The sequence below is a fragment of the Pieris brassicae genome, chromosome 7 (genome assembly GCF_905147105.1).
Source record: "Pieris brassicae chromosome 7, ilPieBrab1.1, whole genome shotgun sequence".
In the NCBI taxonomy this organism is placed as follows: Eukaryota; Metazoa; Arthropoda; class Insecta; order Lepidoptera; family Pieridae; genus Pieris; species Pieris brassicae.
Window position 1 is genome coordinate 16,866,766 of NC_059671.1, and position 22,113 is coordinate 16,888,878.

The following is a 22,113-nucleotide window of genomic DNA, read 5'->3' on the forward strand; positions in this document are numbered from 1 at the left end:
CAATCGGAATGAAGATGTTTCCAAGTGTTAAGTACATATTACTTGATCACGACAACGAGCACTGAGGCCTTCAAACCGGCCAATGGTGAAACTGGACAAATTTCTTCCTTTAGGTTGGAGGAATTTCATTTTGATATTTCTTCTTCCACAGGTTTTATACGTATACAGTATACACACCACAGGTATAACGTCCATAGTTAAAATAATTAAGAATGTTTTGTCACACTTACTTATAAGGACAAAACATTCAATATTAATTTTAGTTTATCTAGTTTTTATGAAGCTAAATTAACAGTTATTTTAAAAAATTGTTTCATCTCGATACACTGCTTAGCCGAGCACTGGTGCGAAGCCGGAGCCGTCAGTTGTTAATAGAAGTACGAATTAACAAACCAGAAAATGTTTAAAGTTTATTACCTAGCTAATTTAACGTGGGCGATGTTTATTTTACTCAAACTCTGTGGAACGATGACGATTGATATTTTAAAAATAACGTTGACCTTTGATCGCTATAAACGGCTTAACACGTAGCTTATTTACAAAAGGGTCAGACCGAGCTTATCATTTTATTTGATAAGTGTATTATTTTCTTGTACAACTTATTAAAATACTTTTATTATAAAAGACGTTCAATCAAAAGTTTATTCAATATGATCTTTTCTCGACATTTTGTGTTACAGCCTGAATCGTCAGGAGTTGACTCATCCCGTGACACACATGCAATTATGATGATTAAACACGTACAACAAAAAAGTGTGTTTTCCTTTGTAAAAATTTATCATATAGTTTACATAAAGTTCACGTGCTTTTTCCACGAGCGTTTTGAAAGAACATGTCATGAAGCATTGTATGTTACTACGTGACTCTCATCCCTGACGTTGTAGTTTAGACCCCAGCTGCGAACCAATGGACTCTTGTTTTATGTGCACAGAAGGAAAATATTGTGAGGAAACCGGCACCTAAAAAGCCGATCAAAGTAAAGATTAAACAATTTAACCTGCCGGATTTTTAGATTATATTGGTCAATTTGTAAATAATTAACCTATCCTAGTTAACCAACAACTACATTATTTCCGAAGAAACTTTTGTAGGAAAAAAAGATCTTCCATCTTTTATATGCTTAATGCAGTCGTCATTTATCATTCACACGCGTATCATTCTGGCTTCAAACGGGTTGAATTTACAATTTCTTAAATAAGCAATCTGTAGCAAAAATCATAAAGCATGAACCGTATTTTTGTTGATTAATTAGAAAGAAACATTAATCGCCGCGCTTTCAAATCCTCAAGTAGATCTTTGAAATTTTGACCACTCTTCTGAAGTAACGAGTGAATGTGTAAATAATAATTGACGCCAAATACATTTAGAAATATGACCGTTAACTACAAATTAGAAATCTTTATATTGGTAACAAGAGTGTCGCTCCATAGGCGTAATTGGAACTAAACGAAGCAAAGACACACCGTTCAATGTTATTTGTATAAAGTATAAAAGTATGGCAAATCAGTGGGTTCACTGTAATACGATATCTATTATACAAATTATTAAACATTATACGTATTCCTGACATCTTATGCTCTCGTGTTTATATTCATAAATTTTTCGTTTTTGGATTCATACAATACTAAAAGAGAGATACTTAGAAGGATCATATTTACACCTCATTTGAAATGTGACCCCAAATAATACTTCAACTTTCGACCGAAAAAACAATTCTAAATCAGAGTTTTCCACCCGGTAGGAGTGGGAAGCATGTTACACCGGCGCCGGTGACGGTAAAAGCTAATCAGGTAAGTGCAAAATTGAGACATACATGTTTGCTTTTCCAGCACCAGCAGCCGGTAAGTGGAATACGGTCATTATCGTAAAAAAATTAAATGATACATATAAATTTATTGCCTGTTCTAAAACGGCATAGAACGGATAATAATGGACAGTATAATCGCCGGTTTAAGTTAAGTTAACTTAAACAAAATCATGTTTCGTGGGGCAAATATTCGATTATAGTCAAAGCTCCCGTGACCTGAAACCTTTCCATGATATTATGTAATTAGTTAAAACTAACCTTTTCGTATTAATAAGCTTGTAACTCTTCGAAGCGCTTCTCTTGGAGACTTTTGGAAGAATTTCGGGGTTAAATTCGGCGGTAGTGTTAACGGTTTGCGAGCACCAGCGTTGTCCCACACTATTGGGTGATCTGCTGCCATTTTGGATGAAGAGATTCTGTCTAGATGCTCGATGGAGGCAGGCCTAAAAGCGGGATTAGGTTTAGATCTAGTTTAGGTTAGTTGGCACTTTTTAGTGTTATGTTATTGTATATTTTGGTTTTATTTCTAAGAGGGGGGGGAGAGAACAAACTGTTAAATAGTGTATTTTATCTACCTCTCAACATTACTCAGTTCTTATCAAGTTTTGTTCACTAGACATTTGGATAATGACTGAACTAAACAAATATTATATTGAATATCTGCCTACAAACGAACGAAACGAAAATAATGTTACCAGTACAACACACGTTACTAGATATATTGTATTTGTAGTAATATCTCAAATATAATTTTTTTTTTACCTTTTAATTAATTGTTATAATATGAAAATTAACAGTCAATTAACAATTATTAAGTGCATTTTTACGATTTGAAATTTGAAACATACTTGTTTCACTGCTAAACCTACTTGGAGTATACACTTAACTATAGATAAGAAAGTATTACCTATGCCTCTGTCGCGGGTACCAGCCTCGAGGAGGTCCTCCCATCCTGAGAAGATCAGCGCCCGTACATACTCCCGATGTTCCCATCACTGACCCACGCCCATATCCACCCAAAGTAACACTACTTCCTATAACATAAAGAAGCTGCTAAAAAAACTCGACAGTAATTTAAAAAAATTAAAGAATGTGACTATTTAAATATTTTTTACCACCGTACATTATAGTAATTTTTTAAAAATATTATTATTATGGCTAGCTGACTCGGCAAACCTGTTTACGTCTTATAAGCCTTTAAATATTTTTGATAAAAAAAAATTGAGTTTGGATAAATAATCCTTGCGTATAAATATAGATATGTTTTTTCTATTCTCAAGACCAATGAACTGTGCAACGGTCTCAAGCAAGCATGGTGATGTTTGTGTATCCAACATTATTACCATAATTTATCTCGTATTATTTTTTTCTTTTTAACAATTGTATGAAACTCTTTTTGACATCCCACATGTCGTTGTAATTGGTTTACTGTAACCATCGGCACTTTTATTAATTATGAAGAAATAATTTATTTTTGCGCATTATTTGATTGCATTGATACACTTAATTAATGTGCCCATTTAAAAAAAGTTTGAATGATTTGAATAATTTTGTCTAGACATGCCCGTACTTTTTTGTTGATTAACAAGGAACTCTCCGTTCATGACTGCCATCGTCTAGAATAACCATGTGACGCCCTGTGTATAGCCCTGCTATTTAAGCTTCTAGCTACATGTATGTCCACAAACTTCTCAAAACGTATATTCCTACTTTCACTCGTTTTGATAATTTTTGAGATTTCTGGAGGAGTCATGTAACTTGTCTGGCCATAAATACATATAGATAAAATCTTTTCTTTTTATCAATTTTTTTGTTATTTTCTATTTAGAAAACGTAATTTATCTTAAAAACTTAATTTAGATTTTGCGCCATTTCACATATTTTTTCGTGTTTATTATCAAATTACAACAATTGGATTGGGGTGTGAAAGGATAGGATTGCAGTGATGGCCTAGCAGGTGGGTATGGAGCCGTCGGTCATAATCCAGACACTTCAAAAGCTTCGCATCAGTCGTATGTTCGTATATCGTACTATCAGCCGATACAATAGCACTTCGTCTGTCGAGAACCCGAAAATATAGGGGTGGCCGCGTGCTGTTAGAACTGCAAAGGCTAGCAGCCTTTCAAACCAGAATCCGTCGAAACCCCATTAGGAAGAAAAAAATCCTATTAAGAGAAATGAAGATTCCCGCTATGACTCTGCGTATTATATATATATATATATATATATATATATATATATATATATATATATATATATATATCTTTACAATTAAAAAGATAGGACCAATCAAAATGCTTTCTGACGCGATACGCAGGTGGTATGCCCAGAAACATCCTGTTCCGATGAAAAATTTTTCACGATTGAAGAACACTACAATAAGCAAAATGATAAAGTGTACGCTCTCAGTTCTGAAGAAGCTGCTGAAGTAGTCGGAAAGGTACAACGTGGTCATCATCCTCCGTCAGTGAGGGTTGGGAGAGGCGTCTCTTATTAAGGAGTCCCAAAACTAAATTTTTGTGAAAAAGTAGTGAAAACTTCAGCCAATTAAGTGTACCAAGATACAGTCTTGAACCATGTTGTGATAATAGTAATACACTTTTTAAACAGTGGTAGAATTACCATTGGAAACTGTGCGTAAATCCATAGATTCGTGGTCAAGCCAAAGGTACCCATTTCGAATAGATTATTATTAATATTTATTTTTTCTTCTATCTGAATAATATTATATTGAAATTAAACATAACCGGATGCGTGACGTGCGGGACGTAACGCTGTAAAACACGCAAAACGTCGGAAAAAAATAAATTTAAAATTATGTAAAATAATTATAAGTTTATAATAATACAAATTGCTTTTATTCGGTTAAAAAAATTGTTTTCTTTCAATGTGTAAAATCTATATTAACCAAAGACAGTACTAATATTATATAACTTCATTAAAAAAAAATGCATTTTCATTTGTAACAGAACTTGTGGCTGGACTAGGTATAATTTAGTTACGTATATAACTAACCTATGGTTTGCATAGAACTCATAGTGTTATTTCTAGGCGGCCCAGTTGAGTTCCTAGGCGGAGTGCGAGGGACGTCACAACCCCGAGCAAAGACTGGTGTCTCGGGTAGACTAGCGGAAGTCTGCAACTGCCCCCTACCACTGGAAAGGTCTCGGTTCTGGCGCTGTAAAGTACGACGACGAGCGCCACTCGCTCCTGTATCTGTAATTTATTCATTATTTTACGATGATTGCTACATAAGTGACAATTAAATTGAAAAAAGACCAGTATTTTATTAAGCAATTCAAGATAAAAGATTCACGGTAAAGGTTTAAATTTCAAAAACAGTCTTATTATATTTTTTAATTATGAAATGGTACAGTTCCTTTTTACCACAAAGAAAACACAAATTTACAGAAAGAGAAGAAAGAGCATTTTAATTAAAAGAGTGAAATTAGCCTGATTTATGTAATAAGGGTCAAACGAGATGTTAAGTGATCTGAATACTCGCAAGTGCGTTGCCGGCTTTTTAAGAATTGGTGCGTTATTTTCATGAAGGACCCTAAGTCGAATTGATTCGGACGTCGAGGTAATACGAATGGTATTTTGTATTCTGCCTTGACGTCTTATAATGAAACTGTTGCAGCAGCAGGTCCGAACAATTTCTCTTAACACTCTACATGCTAAATGCGGTAAAAGATGCAGGGGGACCCCACCCTCAACGCAAAGCCAAGGGATCAAGCCGCACGGAAAGTGACTGGTCGTTGACGATTCGAATAGCTCTTCGTTGAATAAGGCCAAGCGGAAGGAGCTGGTGCTGGGTAGCTCCCACCGAGAGGAGTTGCAAGCGGCGTGGAGTTAAGTACCGTCTCGTCTATAGCATAACAAGCTTATTAGAGGCTAATTTACGTTCTCTTCGAAATAACCGCGATTTTGAAAGTCATTCGATATTTTAACGCCCAGTATTCCGTTGCTAGATGAGGCTATAAATACGCTAGTCCGAGATTCCACGTAGCGTTTCGACTTCAGTCATAAGTTTGTTCCGGTACTTAACGACAACTGCCCGAGAAATACCTGCCCGTCCAGTGTAAAGAGTATCACCGCCTCGTCCGCATAGCAATGTATGTATGCTAAGTTACAACATATCATTGTTATGAAGAAACAAGGTTGAGAATAGGACACAGCCGTGTGAGACTCCAGCGCTCATGCGTTTGAAGTGGGGACATGCTCCATCAATGACAATATATGGATGCACCGATCGACCAAAGAGCTGGAGATCCAAGTATATAGTTTCTCGAGGAGCCTATAGGCTTTCGAGAGGACGTTTCCAGAAAGGCGGTTTATGCCAAAGCCGATCGAAGGCTTTCGCTATATCCAAACCAACCGCTGGCGCCTCCTCCTTGGACTCAATTGCCTCTGCCCATTTATATCTAAGGTATAGAGCTCTATTAGTAACTGATATAAAAATACGATTAAATTTTCACCTGTGGGTAGGGTTCTCCTATCCGTTGATCCGCTTTTGAAATGTTGTGAACTGTTTCTTCTGTTCTTGTTGTAGCTGGTTTCCATCGACCTGGTTTTTAGGCTATTTGTGTTGTCCCTATGTGGTGGTACGGCTGGCGGTTCTGAAGGCCTGAAAATGAAAATTTTATGTAATTAACTCACAAGTGACACACACACACAGCGAAAATAATCTTTGCAATTTCAATTTAAAACATTACAGTGGCTTTATGGTCTGGGTCTCTGATTTTTGTATCAGTGTCTTAATGTTTTTTTTAAATAGGCAAGTAGGTACCTTTTATGTCTGATACGCGCTGCAGATTTTTAGGTCTAAGGCATGCATTATATGCCCCAAAAAATGGAATCATGGACTCGTTATTAAATATTGTATTAAAAATAAATGTAAAGTTACCTTCTACGAGATTCCAGTGTTGGCGTCGGTAAAGTGTCCGCTTTCTTAGTGTGGCGTCTTTCAGTCGGTTGCATTATCTCCGTATATTCATCATCGACCTCTTGTACAGGAGAGGGCGGTAAAGGCGGAAATTTGGGTGACTCTGGTGTTTGAGGTAAAGGACCTCTGTCGTGGCCCAAATTGGGCGACGGAGGCAGCTGATTGTGCCTATAGGGATGTTCCACGATTTGAACATTTAATGGAAAGTCTCCACCGCTGGAAACTGCGGAATCTGATGACGACGGCTGACGCATCAAACTGACTGGCACGTCTTTGGCACTGGTAGACTTATGCATGCTATTTGACCTTCGTCCCGAAGATCGGTCTCTTCTCTCGATCGACCTCTGGTTTTGAATCTCATTGTGACTCGACGATTTTTGGATATCGTGTCTCTTCTGCCTCTCCCTAGAACTATAACGGAAACTGTTTTCTAATATATCTTTAGACACTTCATCACAGTATTCATCCTTATGGATATTCCAGTCTTTAGGTAAGTATGGGGTAAAGTGGTCCCGCCCTTGACTTAGTATAGCACTTATATTATTTTCAATCTTCCGAAGCGGAGATGTCTCCCCGCTGGAGTTTCGTTCGGCAATTTCCTGGTCTTCCTCTTCCTCCACGGTCGTGATGAGCGCCTGTCTGCTGGCACTGTTGCTCTCGGACTCCGCCCCGAGTGTGGGTAGAGATATGACACGGACCATGTTCGGCGGTACAGTGGAGAGCTCACCGACCGTCTCGTTACACTCATTCTGAGGTGCCTCCTCGACTTTCCCTTCCTTAATCAACGATTGTATATTATCAAAGGTAGACGAATATTTCTTAAAATCGGTGAATCTATTTTGCGGCGACAGTTTGTTCTGAACTTTTGGTTCTCTCTTCTCCGGCGTCTTTCTGCTCTTAGGACTGTGTGCGTAGTAATCCTGATTCATGTACTTATCCTGTCCGTTAAGATCCAAACTGAGCCTAGATTTAGGAGAAGTCACCTCTTTGCTTATTCTAGAGTTGGGTGTACATAAGTCTATGCTATATCTCGAGTTCGGAGTGTTGAGTTCTCGACTCAATCGAGAATTTAAGTCGACACTATATCTAGACTGAGGTAGACTTAGATCGGAGCTAGGTCTGGAGTTGTAGGAGCCGACGGAGCCCGAGCCACTTATCGATATGCTGGATCCGTCTATGGATTTGTCCGTGCTTCTGTTTAGGCTATGGCTTTTTATTAGGTTAGGGGGATCGGTCGCTTTGGGGCTCTTGGCGAAACTCGGTAGCTGCTTTCGGTTTTTGCCCTTTCTGATGACGTAGGTGCCGCAGGAAAGGTCGTGGGTTCGACGTAGCTCCGGTTCAGCGTCAGATGGTGACGCTTGGCTCTCGCATTGGGACTGAGGGGGCGGAGGGGGCCAGTACTCTTCTGCCCAATCGTCCTCCAACTTTTGAGGAATCGAGCTTGTGCTGGAGTGAGATTGGTCGCCTGATCTTCTCCTACGTCTCCCGATAACCTGTAATGTATATTAAAAAATGTCATATATCGTAAGTACTGTTATTCTTAGATTAAGAACTAAATTAGACAACAACGATATTTTATTATAGTCAAGAAATTGTATTAAAGCGACTTAAACGCATCCTCAATTAATATTAATAAAGATTTAAAAAGTGCTGTTGAGTGTTTTTGAAATTATACAGTAGTGCATAAAGCTTTGTTTAATATTTGTATTCAAAATGTTTTAGAGTTTGTGTAAGTAGTAAGTACGAGCACAAATAAATTCACTGTAAATAATTAATAATGCACTGAAAAAAAATTTGAAGCATTATTCCAATTGTAAAAATATATGTAAAGCACAGTTTTGCAACTTATAGAAACTCTTATTCTGCACTTATGCTGATAATATAAGGTTTCAGTTATGAACATAAATTTGTAATTTTGATTTTTAGCTAACTTCGTTATAGAAAGTGGCAGTCAAAGTAATAAAATCAGTGTTGATTAAAATGTTGTGTGCTAGTTTTTGTTTACGTAAGCTCATAATAAATCCTATTCACCTTTGTACTACCCGGTGTAAGTAGAGGATCATCACCATCGAGGGACACTTCCCATGCTATGGAATTGCGTTTCGAAGGCGTGTTGGTGGTCGGCGGCGGCGGAAACGACTCCAAGGAATCGTCCGAGAAATGCTCCTCATCATTTCTCTCAACTCTCTTCTCCATATCCTCTGAGGATCCTCTACACACCTCTCTATGTCGCTCCATAGAACCGGCGAGAGTTCGGGGAGGAATCTTTCCCTTCGGAGACAGGATCTCTTCGTCGGACCTGCTGTCTCGTTTCTTCTCAATTTTTATGGACGGGGAGAGTTTGTACGTGGGCGATTTGTATATATTGGGCCCCGGATAAATGGTGACGGGATGCTCATTGTATGGCTTGTCGTTGAATTCGCTGGAGAAACCCATGAATGGAAAGATCGGTGGGTTCTCGAAGCTGGGAGATTTGACGGGAACTTGACGCGGAGGCAGCCACGGGATGACGCCTTCCTGGGGCGGTCTCGTTCCGTGTTGGAGCGAACTGAACTTAAAAGGCGGTGATTGATTGAAATGAGTGTGGTTTGATTCGGTGTCTTTCTCCCATCCATAAGGCCTTTGGTGCCTTGTTTTTGGCTGAAAAAAATATTAAAGAACTTTATTAACGGATATAAACGTGATTTATTATTTATCAATGATCAGTCTTCTATGCCTAACATATTGATTTTTGGGTTTTGGGAAACATTAAGTTAAGTTAAGGTATATTAAAACACCAATACATATTCTTCCACCAACACCAATTCTTTCATCATATCCAGGGTTAGGGGCTCACAGAATCTCTGGTGATTTCTTCAATTTAATCGAGAATTTTCGGCAGTTTACCAGACAACAACAAATATATACGTACGAATGTAGTTTGTGTAGCGGTGGTGATGCCGTTAACGCTGATAATTGAGTCAAGTTTGTCCTCATCGCGTCGCTCTATCGATATTGTACGTTTCGCTGAATTTGCTGGTGACACTCTGAAAGCACGGAAATTAATAACTTTACGAAAATGCTCTCTTAAAAAAACTGCTGTTTTACAACAATATTTCCAGTTTTAGGCCTGACTTCTACGGATGTCATTCTAAATTAAGTCTGTTCCTTTAAATATTATATATAAGCTTAGTTATTTTTAATACACTTCAGCGTGGTTGAGTAACACGTAAAAATAGTTTTAAACCAAATTTGAGATGTCGTCGAATTCTCGTTAGTGAACATAGGTAGACATGTGGGCTAGACAATTTTTTTTCCATACAATTTTGATTGTAGTACGAAGTCAAGTTAAATATAATAACATACTTCGGTAAGAGGTTTGAAATGATCCTCTCGGCCTCCTCTGGCGGAGGTGGAGAATGCGGTGACGTAGGGTCAGGAGGCGAAGGCTCTTCGCGCTCCTCTGTTGGTCGAAAGCCCAGCGCGAACTTCGCTCTGAAACATTACATCAAAAATCTATTAATTTTAGAAGATAACTTTGGCTGAGATTAATATGAAAATTAGAAAACTCGTCATGTAAACGTTGTTAGTTGATTGCTAACGAACATTATACCTAAACGAAGTTCGATGAAATAGGAGAAATATATAACAAAGTAATTCTATACGGCTACGCCATTGTCAACTTGACAATGACGCATGTCTAAACATTCTAAACTTCATCGGAGACAGTATTAAGTATTATTAGATCAAAATCTAATATATATATATTTTGCCTAAAGTTTGTGCAATAATAGTTTGGAGTACATATTTTTGAATAAAAACTGAAGTACCGGTTTGAAGCTAAAAATAAGAAAATTGCCGAGTAGGATAAAAGCCTATATGTTAAGTTATATTTGTCAAGGGATGGTAAAATATTTATGCACTTTCACAATATGTATCAAAGTTAGGTAATCGTGTTACAGGTTAGTTTTCAGCAAATTAAGTGTTTACAATAACTGTAAGCCAGTAAGATAATCTTATAGGGACATTGAATAGGCAGAACTGCCTCGTGACTTAGGTCTTTGTATCATCTATTTGAAGTATCATCTATATCGTTTTTAGAAGACATATTTGAACGTTTTAGGTCTGCACACAACCGTGTTAAAATTTAACACAAATCGAAGGATGACAATCATCTCGTAGAAAACTTGTGTACAGGGCAACGCCATGTTGCCTAGTAAAGTTTTTTCGCAGTTTCTTTAAATTATTTATTTTCAAAGTCAATATTTAACACAATTTAAAATCACAATTTGTATAGTTAGTTTAGTCACTGATACATAATCTGTACTGGTGTTGGAAATCCTGTCCAACAACATAAACATTCGATTATGAATAATTTAATAAATTAAACATCTCCCTAGTAGGTATCTATAGTAGTCAAATGTTACCTGCGTCCGTTCATGCTCATGTATCCATCGTCCTCGGACGTATGTCCGGCGAGGGGCGAATCGTCGTCCGCGGGCGTGGCGGGCGTGGGCGGCGTGGGCGCAGGAGCCCTCGCCTCCAGCGATCGAGGCGAGTCGTCGTACTCGCTCAGCACCTGGTCCAGCAGTTCAAGAGATCGCTGCACGTCGTCGCACCCTCTGGAATTGAACAACAGCTAATCAGTGGACAATGTTGCGAAATCAATATCTTGACAGTTGACATACAGACGTAATTATATGCGGATATTAAATTACAGACACACTTCTTGTTTTAAATGGATAGGAAATTTTCGAAACTAATCTCAAGGACACTTAAAAATATATTTTTAGGTATGAATCCAGCCATTATACAAAATTAACCATTTCTAAAAAGACGGGTAAACTAATTATTTAGGCGAAACAATGTTAAAAATTAATCGTGAAATAAACGGCTGTTCTAGTTCGAGCATGAAATTCACCGAGATAATGTTAAATTGAATTCATTTCCTTCACAAGCTACAGTGAATTTGACCTCAGAGTGCTTCCGCTAACTGCACCATTAGAGCTAAATTAGAAGATAACTGTAGAGACTCTTGTTAAATCACTTGATACATATTACTCTGATTTTCATCGACGTGATAAGCGATTCAGTTTATCAATAGATACTCTACGTGAAAAACAATTCAGCAGATTTGTTTGAATTGTTTTACAAGGTTTTTACGGTCGGTAGTATTTTATCAGTTTAGTATATTTATTTTAGTTATTTTGAGATGAGTTATGTGTATTAAAACTACATTACCCATTAGCCATTTAAACCGGTAGAAAAGGTTTCGCATTTACAATGAAGAGTATTCAGAGCAGTTGTTCGGTCTAACACCTGCAGCTGAGTTTCATTATCGGACGTCAAGGCAAAATACAAAATACCATCCGTATCACCTCGACGTCCGTCGTTACACAACTGAGCGTTTTCTAAGGCAGTTTTTGCTAGCACCACCACTATGTGGAACCAGCTGCCCACTGAAGTATTTTCGAACCAATTCGACTTAGGGTCCTTTCTAAAAAAGAGCGTAACTATTCTTGAAAGGCCGACAACGCACTTACGAGCCTTCTGGTAATGTGTAATGTCCATGGCGAACGTATCACTTAACATCAGGTGAGCCTCCTGCCCGTTTGCCTACTATTACATAAAAAAATACGCCATAGGCACATTAAAAAATATAATGAACTTATTAGAATACCACACAGCATTTACAATATTTTGAAAAAATAATTAATGGGAAACTAAAATAACTTTAATATTTTGGTCCCTGTGGTTTTTAATGTTGGCAGCATTTACTCTACATTAAATTTTTTACATTTTCGCTCTATTGTCATACTCATTCGTTGAGCAGGCAAAGCACCGGCACTGGGGTCACTTAAATCTTTAATTAGCGCCTGTGCACTTGAACCCTACAAATATTAGGTCCTTAGATATGAAATTGGCGTTTTGTATGGAAGGACCAAAAATTATATTCATAAAAAATATAATATATTTAATTAATTAAAGTATGTTGCTATAGCATATTCATTTTTGCCATCTTATAGATTAATTTATCCCTTTACTAAAAAAACATTGGGACGGGAATCAATAAATACTTTGAAGGCGGTTTCGACTGCCCCATCAGAGAAGAATTTTGTGCTATGCAAGAAGATCCAAATTATAAAAAAATCTGATAGAGCAATGTCCGGGGAGTGCGATGGACATCTTAAGCATTCCAATTGAAGCTCGTCTGATCTTGGAGCAGTAGTGGACTAGAGAGATTGACCGGTTGAGTAAAGTAACTAGCGTTTGTGGATTTGCTTGCCCTTTCAAGCTTTTTCACCTTCCAATTTGGTTCAAGTGGATTTATACAATTTTATCAGTAACACTGCAGCCTGCCGCTAAATCAGATGTAGTTTGCGATGGATCCGCTTCAATCCGTTATCAAGTTTGGTTTCCGACCTTCTACGGGGATTGTTCAGTAGGTCGAAATTTCCAGAACGAAAACGTTAGAACCAAACCAACCGCACTGTGTTTTCTTTTGCGACACCGCCGCCATACACGTCATTAATGCTTCGAGCCGATTCTGCAGCACTGGTGCCACGGTGGAATTCGTACTCGTAAATCGAGCGATATTTCATGTCCATAAAATGCTCCATGTTCCATTTAATATAAAAAATGTCGCTAAGGAAACAATTTAAAACGAGAAAATGAAATTAATCATGTCGAGCAACTAGCTGTAAAAAATTGAATTTGGAATTCCTAACCAAAAAGAGTATATTTGAAGTCAACGACAAAACTTCAACTTTATATGTAAGAAAGAACCTAATATGTTTAATGTTCTGCAGGATTTTTTAGTGAGTTATTGATATAGATTATGCAATGATAAATAAATAATCACGCGCTTGGTCGTTTAAAGTAGTGACTAGCGTATTATATATTTATTATCACAATTCTAATAAACAGAACACTTCGTATGACACACACATGAAACATGAAAAGTCTATATTAATTTATAAATAACATCATCATGTATTTGAAATTTCTCTCATTAAACTACATAAGAAAATATATATTTCCAACCCATCTGTCCATCTCACCGGTTACAAAAAATATGTATTAAAATATATAAGGGGCGTAGTAATATTATAAAAAGTTGTAGTGGCTGGCACAAAGCAGTCTGCTTGAGCGAAGAGGCGTCCGCTCTCACGCCAACTCTCGATAAGCTCTTACGTTTCAACGCTCTGCCGGCAGAGGTCGCTATTTTGTTGCATTTCTTTTGTATAACTTTTAATATAATCTGTGCACTGAAAGAAAACAATTTTTTAACCGGATTAAAGCTATTTGTATTATTATAAACTTATGATTATTTACATAATTTTAAATTAAAAAATTTCCGTCGTTTCGCGTGGTTTATAGCGGCGTGGTCGTGGTTTACAGCAGCGTGGTCGCGGTGTAAAAGCCATGTTAACCAAAGACAATACTAATCTGTGTACATTTATATACAAATAACGAGTGGAGCATGACATACAGACTCGTGCGGTAACGCAACTTCGGCTCTGTACATCGAGATCAAACGACGCATATGGCGAGAGAACGTTGAGTTATTTGCTACCGTGGCTAATAAATGGTCTACCCATTTATATATAAGATAGCCTAACGCTAAACAACATAAACAATAAATTAAAAAACTACTTTTATATGCATTTGTCGCGCTCCTAAACAAGACTGCTGTGGTAACAATAATACAAACCACAGCAGTTTTCTAATAACATATTGTGATGATATTTTATTAATTTGTAAAATAAATAACTGTAAATTTTCGCCAAATATATTTCTAAATAAATAAATATGCTTATAAATTACTATGGGCAATTAAGTTAAAAACATATCGGACATCATCTACCTTCACCAACCGTAGTTGCTGGCACTTAGGAGTAAGAATGTTAATCTAGTCGTTTAATCTGTTTATTCACCTGGAGATCTACGATAAGTTAGTGTAGATCTTCGTCGCGATCGAGTGGTTCATTAGAGCTCCCTAACTAATGATCTCAGCTGTTTTCAAGCACGCTTCTCCCGCAGACAACGGTTATTTTTCTCAGACTAATCCTATCAGGCACGTAGACCTTGTTGCACTTTTACATTTTATTAAAGATTATTGCAATTTGTTAAATTACGACCGAAATCTCGCGACTTTTTGTTAATTTGGACATTTGAGTTCCCTAGCTTAGCTCTTGTAGCAACATTACATCTTTACATACAAAGTTTAGTTGCTTTTTTTATAGTTTTCTTTTTTAAAATATATTTATGTAATTATGCTTTCTGTTTCATATATTTTGTTTATTAATGTAATCTGTTTTGTCTTTGTATATTGTCCAAGTATTTTCTTTTATATGGATATGTGTAGCTGTAAGAATACTTTTAATTTTAAATACATAAATAAAGTCAATGTGAAAGTGCTCATACAGTGTAGTCTAAAAGACTACATATTATTACTAAATACTAAATATCAGTTAACCACTTTGGATATATGTATGTATTGTTTAAAAGTTTCCAGCAAGTATATTAAAATTTACTTCACATACTCGTGTCAAGTTACTAGAATAGAATTTTATGATTATTATACGAATAAAAAAGATTTGTATACGCATTCACAACATAGCAAGGCTAATTTCGTATGCAGTGCTTATCAGAAAAAATGAAAAAACTACAACTTCACAAAGAGAAAATAAACAGTGCCGTGAAATTGTTCTTTGTCTGCTTTGAGTAGGTTATGTCAAATGTTAAAAGCAACCCTTAGGTGACACTACTGCATATGGGGATGAATTTCAAAAGTACGGAATTAAAAGCAAATAGAGGCTATGAAACGAAAGTGTACATGAAATGAAATGTCAAAGACAGATAGTATTTTCACGGAGCATAGGAGTAAGCCGTATCACCGAACTAGGGTTGAGCCCCGTAAGACACAGAACACGTGATGAAATGAACAGTAACACGATTGCAAATACGTGCTTGGTCGTTTGAAATAGTCGTGGCCAGCATATTATTTATTTATTATCACAATTCTAATAATCAGAACGCTTCGTGTGTTAATAGAGAACTGTATTAATTTTACAAATAGTTGTTTATTTATTTTTTCGTAGTTTCATTTTATTTAATAAATGATAATAACACAAATAACCAGCAAATAGATATATTTAATGTGACTAAAGAATGCTTAAAAAATATTTTAAAAACTCTGGTTTCTTTTATTAATAATGGCTTTGTTATTTTTCCTTTATATTAAATATTTATTATAATGATCAATGAAATCTAGAATTTAGTATGAATTTGTACTTTGTTATATTTTTTGTATAAATAGGTAAAACTGTGCTTTATGTTTATGTTTGAATGTGTATTCCGTTTTTGGCTTTCGTGTATAATGTAATTGTTTAATCAGTAGCTGTAGGAATACTTTAATAAAATAAAATAAAAAATATTGTACATCAACTCCACCGAAAACGAAACATTTATTTATATTTTGACTAAAGTCTTCAACAGAATAAAACTTGTTAAATGAAATAAAACATATTAGTCACATTGAATCAGTGCTTCTAGTATCTCTCTTTTCTTTTAAGGGATAGTTCGTGCTAAGTGTCGTTTCCGAATCACACCCTTGGCCTCCCTTTTTATATTAATAGTTTCCTTGTCTACAGTTGTGGTAGAAATTATTTTGCTACCACAAAACAAAACTACGTCGAATGTATATAGGGACGTTCTAATACACTGAAGATTCTTCAAATAAATCTCTACTCTAATATTATAGAAGAAAAGTTTGCATTTTGAATTTAATTTTTTAACAATTCCTGGACTGTTTAAAAAAATTTATTACCTACTTGAAGTCGAACATTCTACGTAAATTTTATTGCAAATTTAAAAATCTATTAGATATATATCCGTTGTAAAGTAAGATCTGTATATATACTAGTTTATGAATGTAAGTGTGTATCTAATAATCTAAAAGGAAGTAATTAAAAAAGTAAAATAAAACTTTTATAATAACAAAAATATATAGTAGACACTACCATGAGATCGGTGAACGCGAGTGACCGCGGAGCATTTCTTTAATTCTCAATAACGCCGAATCGTCTTAATAACCGATACTGTTCGCATTCGCACTGTGGTGAAGGTATGCTAGCGTGTATCGCCTATTACATTGTACCGGCCTGCCACAAAGCAGAGCACTCACAGTGAGTGCCGCGGCGCGCGTCTTCCTTTGTTTTATTTCACCCATACTCCTTCGCTTTCGAAACTTTTAAGAGGGACTTTAAATTGCGTTCCTTGTTTTAATTCGCTGGATTTGCGCTCATTAGTTACTACATGAAGTTTGTTAAAGACTTTTATTGAACCACATCTAATTCAATAAAATTAAACTCAAAGCACGAAAGCGATAAAATAATTAAACAATATGTAAAGGAAGATTCGTATCAGTTTCAAAATTGATTGTGGTCACCATTAGTTGATTATGCGTATATCAATTATTTATAGATAACGATCGCGATTTCCAGGTTAGTGTCGACTCGTCAAAATTTAACATTAACGAAATACGTTTCAAACGCACGAAAGTTAACTTTTTAACAAATTATGAACACAAGGTATGTGTACGCTTTTGGCTATTTCACACGTCCCCTTTAACACAAATTAACTACGGCTTTCCAGGTTTATTTTTACTGCATTTGTACTCGCTGGTAATTTTATTAAAGCAGCTAAAGATTATAATATCTTAATGATGATAGGCCTATGATAGCTGTCGGTAGAGTGCGGTAGGCACTGTTTATGCGGAAATGAGTGCAGCAAGGCGGAAGTGTAAAGCCCCCCTTTGCCCCCCGGGCGGCCCCGGCCGTCGACCCGCGCTGTACGCGCCGGAACAGCCTGAATTGCGTCTTCTTACCCCCCCACAGTTTCCGCTGTTTGTAGTAACACTTTACCTTTTTGACTGTTATTGGCGACTTTAAACGTCGTTTCATCAATAGAGTTGTTCGAATTTAAAGTAACATGTACTATAAATAGTTCTTAACTATGTTATAAAAAAGTTATTTAATAAAAAATTTTTTACCAAAACTCCCGATATTCAGATTGCGAAATCTGATAAACGACCTAGGTTTGCCTCTGGTCTGGTCTCTGGACATCGATAGTTGCCCCTCATGCTTTGAAATCAATTTTCCTTCAGTTTTTATAATTCATGAATTGATAAAAAATTTTTTCCTTCTCCCACTTATAGACAAACATAACATCATAAGTTTGTTATGTTTGTCTATAAGTGATTGAAACATTTAATCTTGTTTTTCTTTTGAACATGTGTGAGTTTGCCGAGCGTTGGCAAGCTTTTGTAAATAATACGTATATATAAATATTTTATACTAAAGTAGGTAGGTATTGGTCTTCATTTCAAGATCCTACTACTCCTACAGCGAGTCTCTCGCTCATCACGCATGCCGTAAAGCATTCGAAGCGTCGAAATGTTATGGAATTAACACATTTGAATTCTTATCCGAAAGAGATAAACTACGTACGTTAATATCGTACTATTACTTGTAAATTTTGGTATTGCCATTGAAAATAGAATAGTTGAAGTCCTAATTGGCGATTTCACAACTGTGATGTTGCATAGACTATGATCCCAGTACGCAAAACATTAGCGATCAATCAGTAAACGATTGGGTCGCTGACGCGAGCGTTATAAAATGTCTCTTGGGTCTTGTCTAAGCATTGTCCTAAAATACACGTATTCTTGATTAGGTACTTATACATTTGTAAACACTGCAATGTCTGATAGAGAGGGTTATAGATACGCTATTTTAAGAAAGTTTCCGTTTTGATACTTTTTTATTTTTAAAACAATTAGATGATCAGTGTTAAGTGAATCAAAAATGTTTCTGTTTGAGACTAGATTTCAAGACATCAAACAAAACCAATTGGGTTTTTCTATACAACAATGTATCGTTGTATGCATTATTAGAATAATTACTTTTCATTTTAGTCATTCTAGTCATTTTTTGATTATCGAGAATTACACAATAAAACATTAATATTTTTGATTAAATTAAATTATTAAGTGAAAAAATAATTGCTATTTATTTGCTGTTACCTTTTGAAACTTCAATTCGACTGAAAATTTTTCAACTTAGCCAATTAGTTCCAAGTTTGAGCGCTGCGGTAAGATTTTCAAATACAGGGTAGCTATTATTAATGTTAAATTAAAGTCATGTTAGTGTGTGCATAGTCAACTTGAGAATTGTGTACCAAAAAGTTCCAGCTGAAGGGCCAATATAAATACAATTTAAATCTAGTTGTAAGGTTTTTCATCAATTTGACTTTGTTATGAAGGTTTGTTTTTTGTTGTATATACGACGTCATGAGTCGCCCATTGGTTTATAAAACGTGATGTGCGCCAATAATATATCTGTGTAGATATTATGAGGCCTTATTTAGCAACAGTGCAAAAATCAATATTTATTTTACAGACAGTAGACTGTCGAAGTCTTATCGTCCCAGAAAACTTGAAGGACATGCCAATAAGCGAGGCGACTAACAACACTTTAGTCAATTGACTGTGAGAAAGCATTTGTAACCTCCCACCTTATGCCATAGGGTTGAAATTTCCTTTCACGTCATTATTATCGGCTGCAGTTTAAAGCAATTTTGAAAGTCAATATTGAACTTCTCTACTCAAAGGACCGATGCGTCCCTTCGAAATAAATCAACGCTGGGATTACTTCACAGCTTTAGAGTTTTATGACTTGCGTGCTAGAACGTAATGGGGATTTATGAGCTTTTATTCGTTTATTATTGTTAGGTGGCAACTTGTCATGAAACGTTTTACAATTGGCACCAAATTTCCTCTTTGTCTAGACCAGTGGTGGGCAAACTTTTTTAATGGCGGGCCACAATTTTTAAGAAATTCTAAAGGAAGGCTACCATTATAGAAAAAAATGCATTGTTGTTAAAGCTTTTAATGATATAATATTATAAAAACAATACAAATAGAATTATTATTATATAATGAAATATTTTGCCCATCACTGGTCTAGATTAAACATTTTAGTTGGCTCCTTTCTTTGTAACTCAAGTAGATCGAAGCGAAAATCCAACACGTTTTTGACCAACGGAAATTAAAAAAAACAAACAAAACACTGAGTCTTGACTTTGCATCTTACCCTTTGTCAAGCGCGCCGCTCGATTCGAGATTTAAAGAAGCCAAAGTAGTCTTCTAATACCTGGAATCGAGTTTCATTTTTCATTCGTAACATTACTATGTCAATCATTCTACAAGTAAGCTATTGTCGGTATTTGTGCACGGTCTCTAAACATAGATGCGCCTTACCGTTTATTATAAAAGAGACATTGTCTTTAAGAAACATTAAAAAAGTATGTTGTTAAGAGGCAGTACCTTAAGGTTATATTTACTTCAATTAAACGAACCTTCAGAGCCTAGTAAACTGGAATATAAATAGTTGCAAAGTGATGCCAGACGACCTCAGATTGGAGGCGTTAATTAAGCAATTAGCTTGCTCTCGTAGCTCGCCGTTCAGTACTGGTAGGCCGGGAAGAATTGTTGGAGTTACTACGAGTTATGAAATTAAAATATCTTAAACTTTTTAAAACATTCAAAATATATTTTCCCGTCTATAATAATTATGACAAAGTTGAGTTTAAGAACCGTTATATTTTTTTTGTATTGCAAATTATTTGTTTAGAATAGTGAGAATAAATAACACTACAACTTGGATATATATTACCGGTGATCCCAGAGCTGGCGCTTCGAATAAGTATCACTATACAGAGAGGAAATGCTGCCAGCGTTAAAGGTACACTGCCACATGGACCAAAAATTTTAAATTTGTTTTTAATTATTTATTATTACTTCGTAGGCTAAGAAAATTGTTAACACAAATTATACGTATGTAGCGTGATTAAATGATTCCTATTCAGATTATAAATGCAACCACAGATAACAATATCATTGACGGAGAAGTTGTTTATTTTTAATATTATGGCAATAGTTTATGCCAGATTCAAGTAAAATGTTGGGAAAAGGGAAAAGTTGTTTATACTTTGTTCTGAATTTAAATTTAGTTTTTAATTTAAATAAATACATTTTGACAAATGACATGTAACAGATTAGTACAAGATACGCTGTTTGAACCGGGAAATGAAAATTTACGTACATATATCAGATCAGTGGCGGGAAACATAAATTTCCCTGAGAAATTGCTCTTCATCGTGAAATGAAAATGTCACCGTGATGTAATAAAAATTTGATATTGCACGCTAAATTCCAATGATTGTCTGAAAATGATTTACCACAGCCTCTCCCCGGCTTATCCCCTGACCGGGATTTAGGTAGAAATAACGCAATTAATTTGTTAGTATATATTCTATACAAAATCATATTAGATGTAATATAATGCCTTGAAATATTATATACAAGTTTGTAATATGCCAAATTGTTTATCGGGTGCGATGTGATGCGGGGCTGGATTTGTTAAAGAATACTGAATTACAACATTATTTACATATTAAATAAAACCTTTAGGATACATAAAACCAAGTATAGTATGTATATAAGTAAAGAGTAATATGAAAATTGAAAAAACAATTGATATCCAAATTGGTGCTGAGTTGTTGCCGAATTGTTTACCGCATTTATTTTGTAGATTTAAAGTTCGAATATAGTGTTTACCAACAGAAACCAGATGGACTCGTTATTAGCATAGTTAAAGACGCCTGTCTTAATTATCATTAGTATCACTATAAATGTAATTTACCTTTATATACGTTGCATGATTTAACAAGTTTTCAGGGTACTAACAATTTAAGCATAACGGAGCTGGTAGGTAAAGAACACTGAATTTCAACATTATTTACATATTAAATAACACTTTCATTGGTTTAGTGAGCGATAAAACCGAGCTATGTATATAAGGTAAGGAAAATCTTATGTAAATTGAAGCTGTAACGAATTTAGTAACGTAATGAAGTTTCGGGAAGCAGACTATCGATCCTAGACCGTGGCTAGACGACGCGTACAAAAACTATATCATTCACTCTGTTTTTATTGGCTGCATTCATTCAGCTCTATGCGATGAATAGATAGCTGGTGACCGCGACTGCCTGGATTCATTGTTAACCTTGTTTTTTTTATTATATTTTACTATGATATTATTTTTCAACTGATATTATACAGAAGTAAATGTTACATGTTTCTAGAACACTATTGAACCGATGTTAATATTTTTATCGGTCTGAAGATAACAGGTAATAAATAATAAATGGTATTTACAAACGTAAAACGTATAAAAGTTAAGCTGACTTTAGATTTGCAGAATTTTATTTGAATTTTTACGAATTTTCAAATGAGTTAGTGTCATCAGTAGTGCCA

General features: G+C 35.7%; 1 protein-coding gene across 9 annotated transcripts in view; it reads right to left on the bottom strand.

The window, feature by feature from the left end:
• The window catches only part of LOC123712094, a 121,590-nt gene that overhangs the window by 15,060 nt on the left and 84,417 nt on the right, over nucleotides 1-22,113 (bottom strand). For 8 of the 9 annotated variants that reach the window (XM_045665045.1, XM_045665040.1, XM_045665044.1 and 5 more), the window contains 9 exons: nucleotides 11,159-11,353; nucleotides 10,098-10,226; nucleotides 9,664-9,778; nucleotides 8,784-9,392; nucleotides 6,714-8,245; nucleotides 6,286-6,434; nucleotides 4,823-5,023; nucleotides 2,715-2,841; nucleotides 2,066-2,250 (listed from right to left, as the gene is read on the bottom strand). In XM_045665045.1, coding sequence (XP_045521001.1) covers nucleotides 2,066-2,250; nucleotides 2,715-2,841; nucleotides 4,823-5,023; nucleotides 6,286-6,434; nucleotides 6,714-8,245; nucleotides 8,784-9,392; nucleotides 9,664-9,778; nucleotides 10,098-10,226; nucleotides 11,159-11,353 — 3,242 coding nt within the window. Of the gene's footprint in view, nucleotides 1-721; nucleotides 960-2,065; nucleotides 2,251-2,714; nucleotides 2,842-4,822; nucleotides 5,024-6,285; nucleotides 6,435-6,713; nucleotides 8,246-8,783; nucleotides 9,393-9,663; nucleotides 9,779-10,097; nucleotides 10,227-11,158; nucleotides 11,354-22,113 lie in introns of those variants that run through there. The other variant, XM_045665046.1, reaches the window with a different exon arrangement.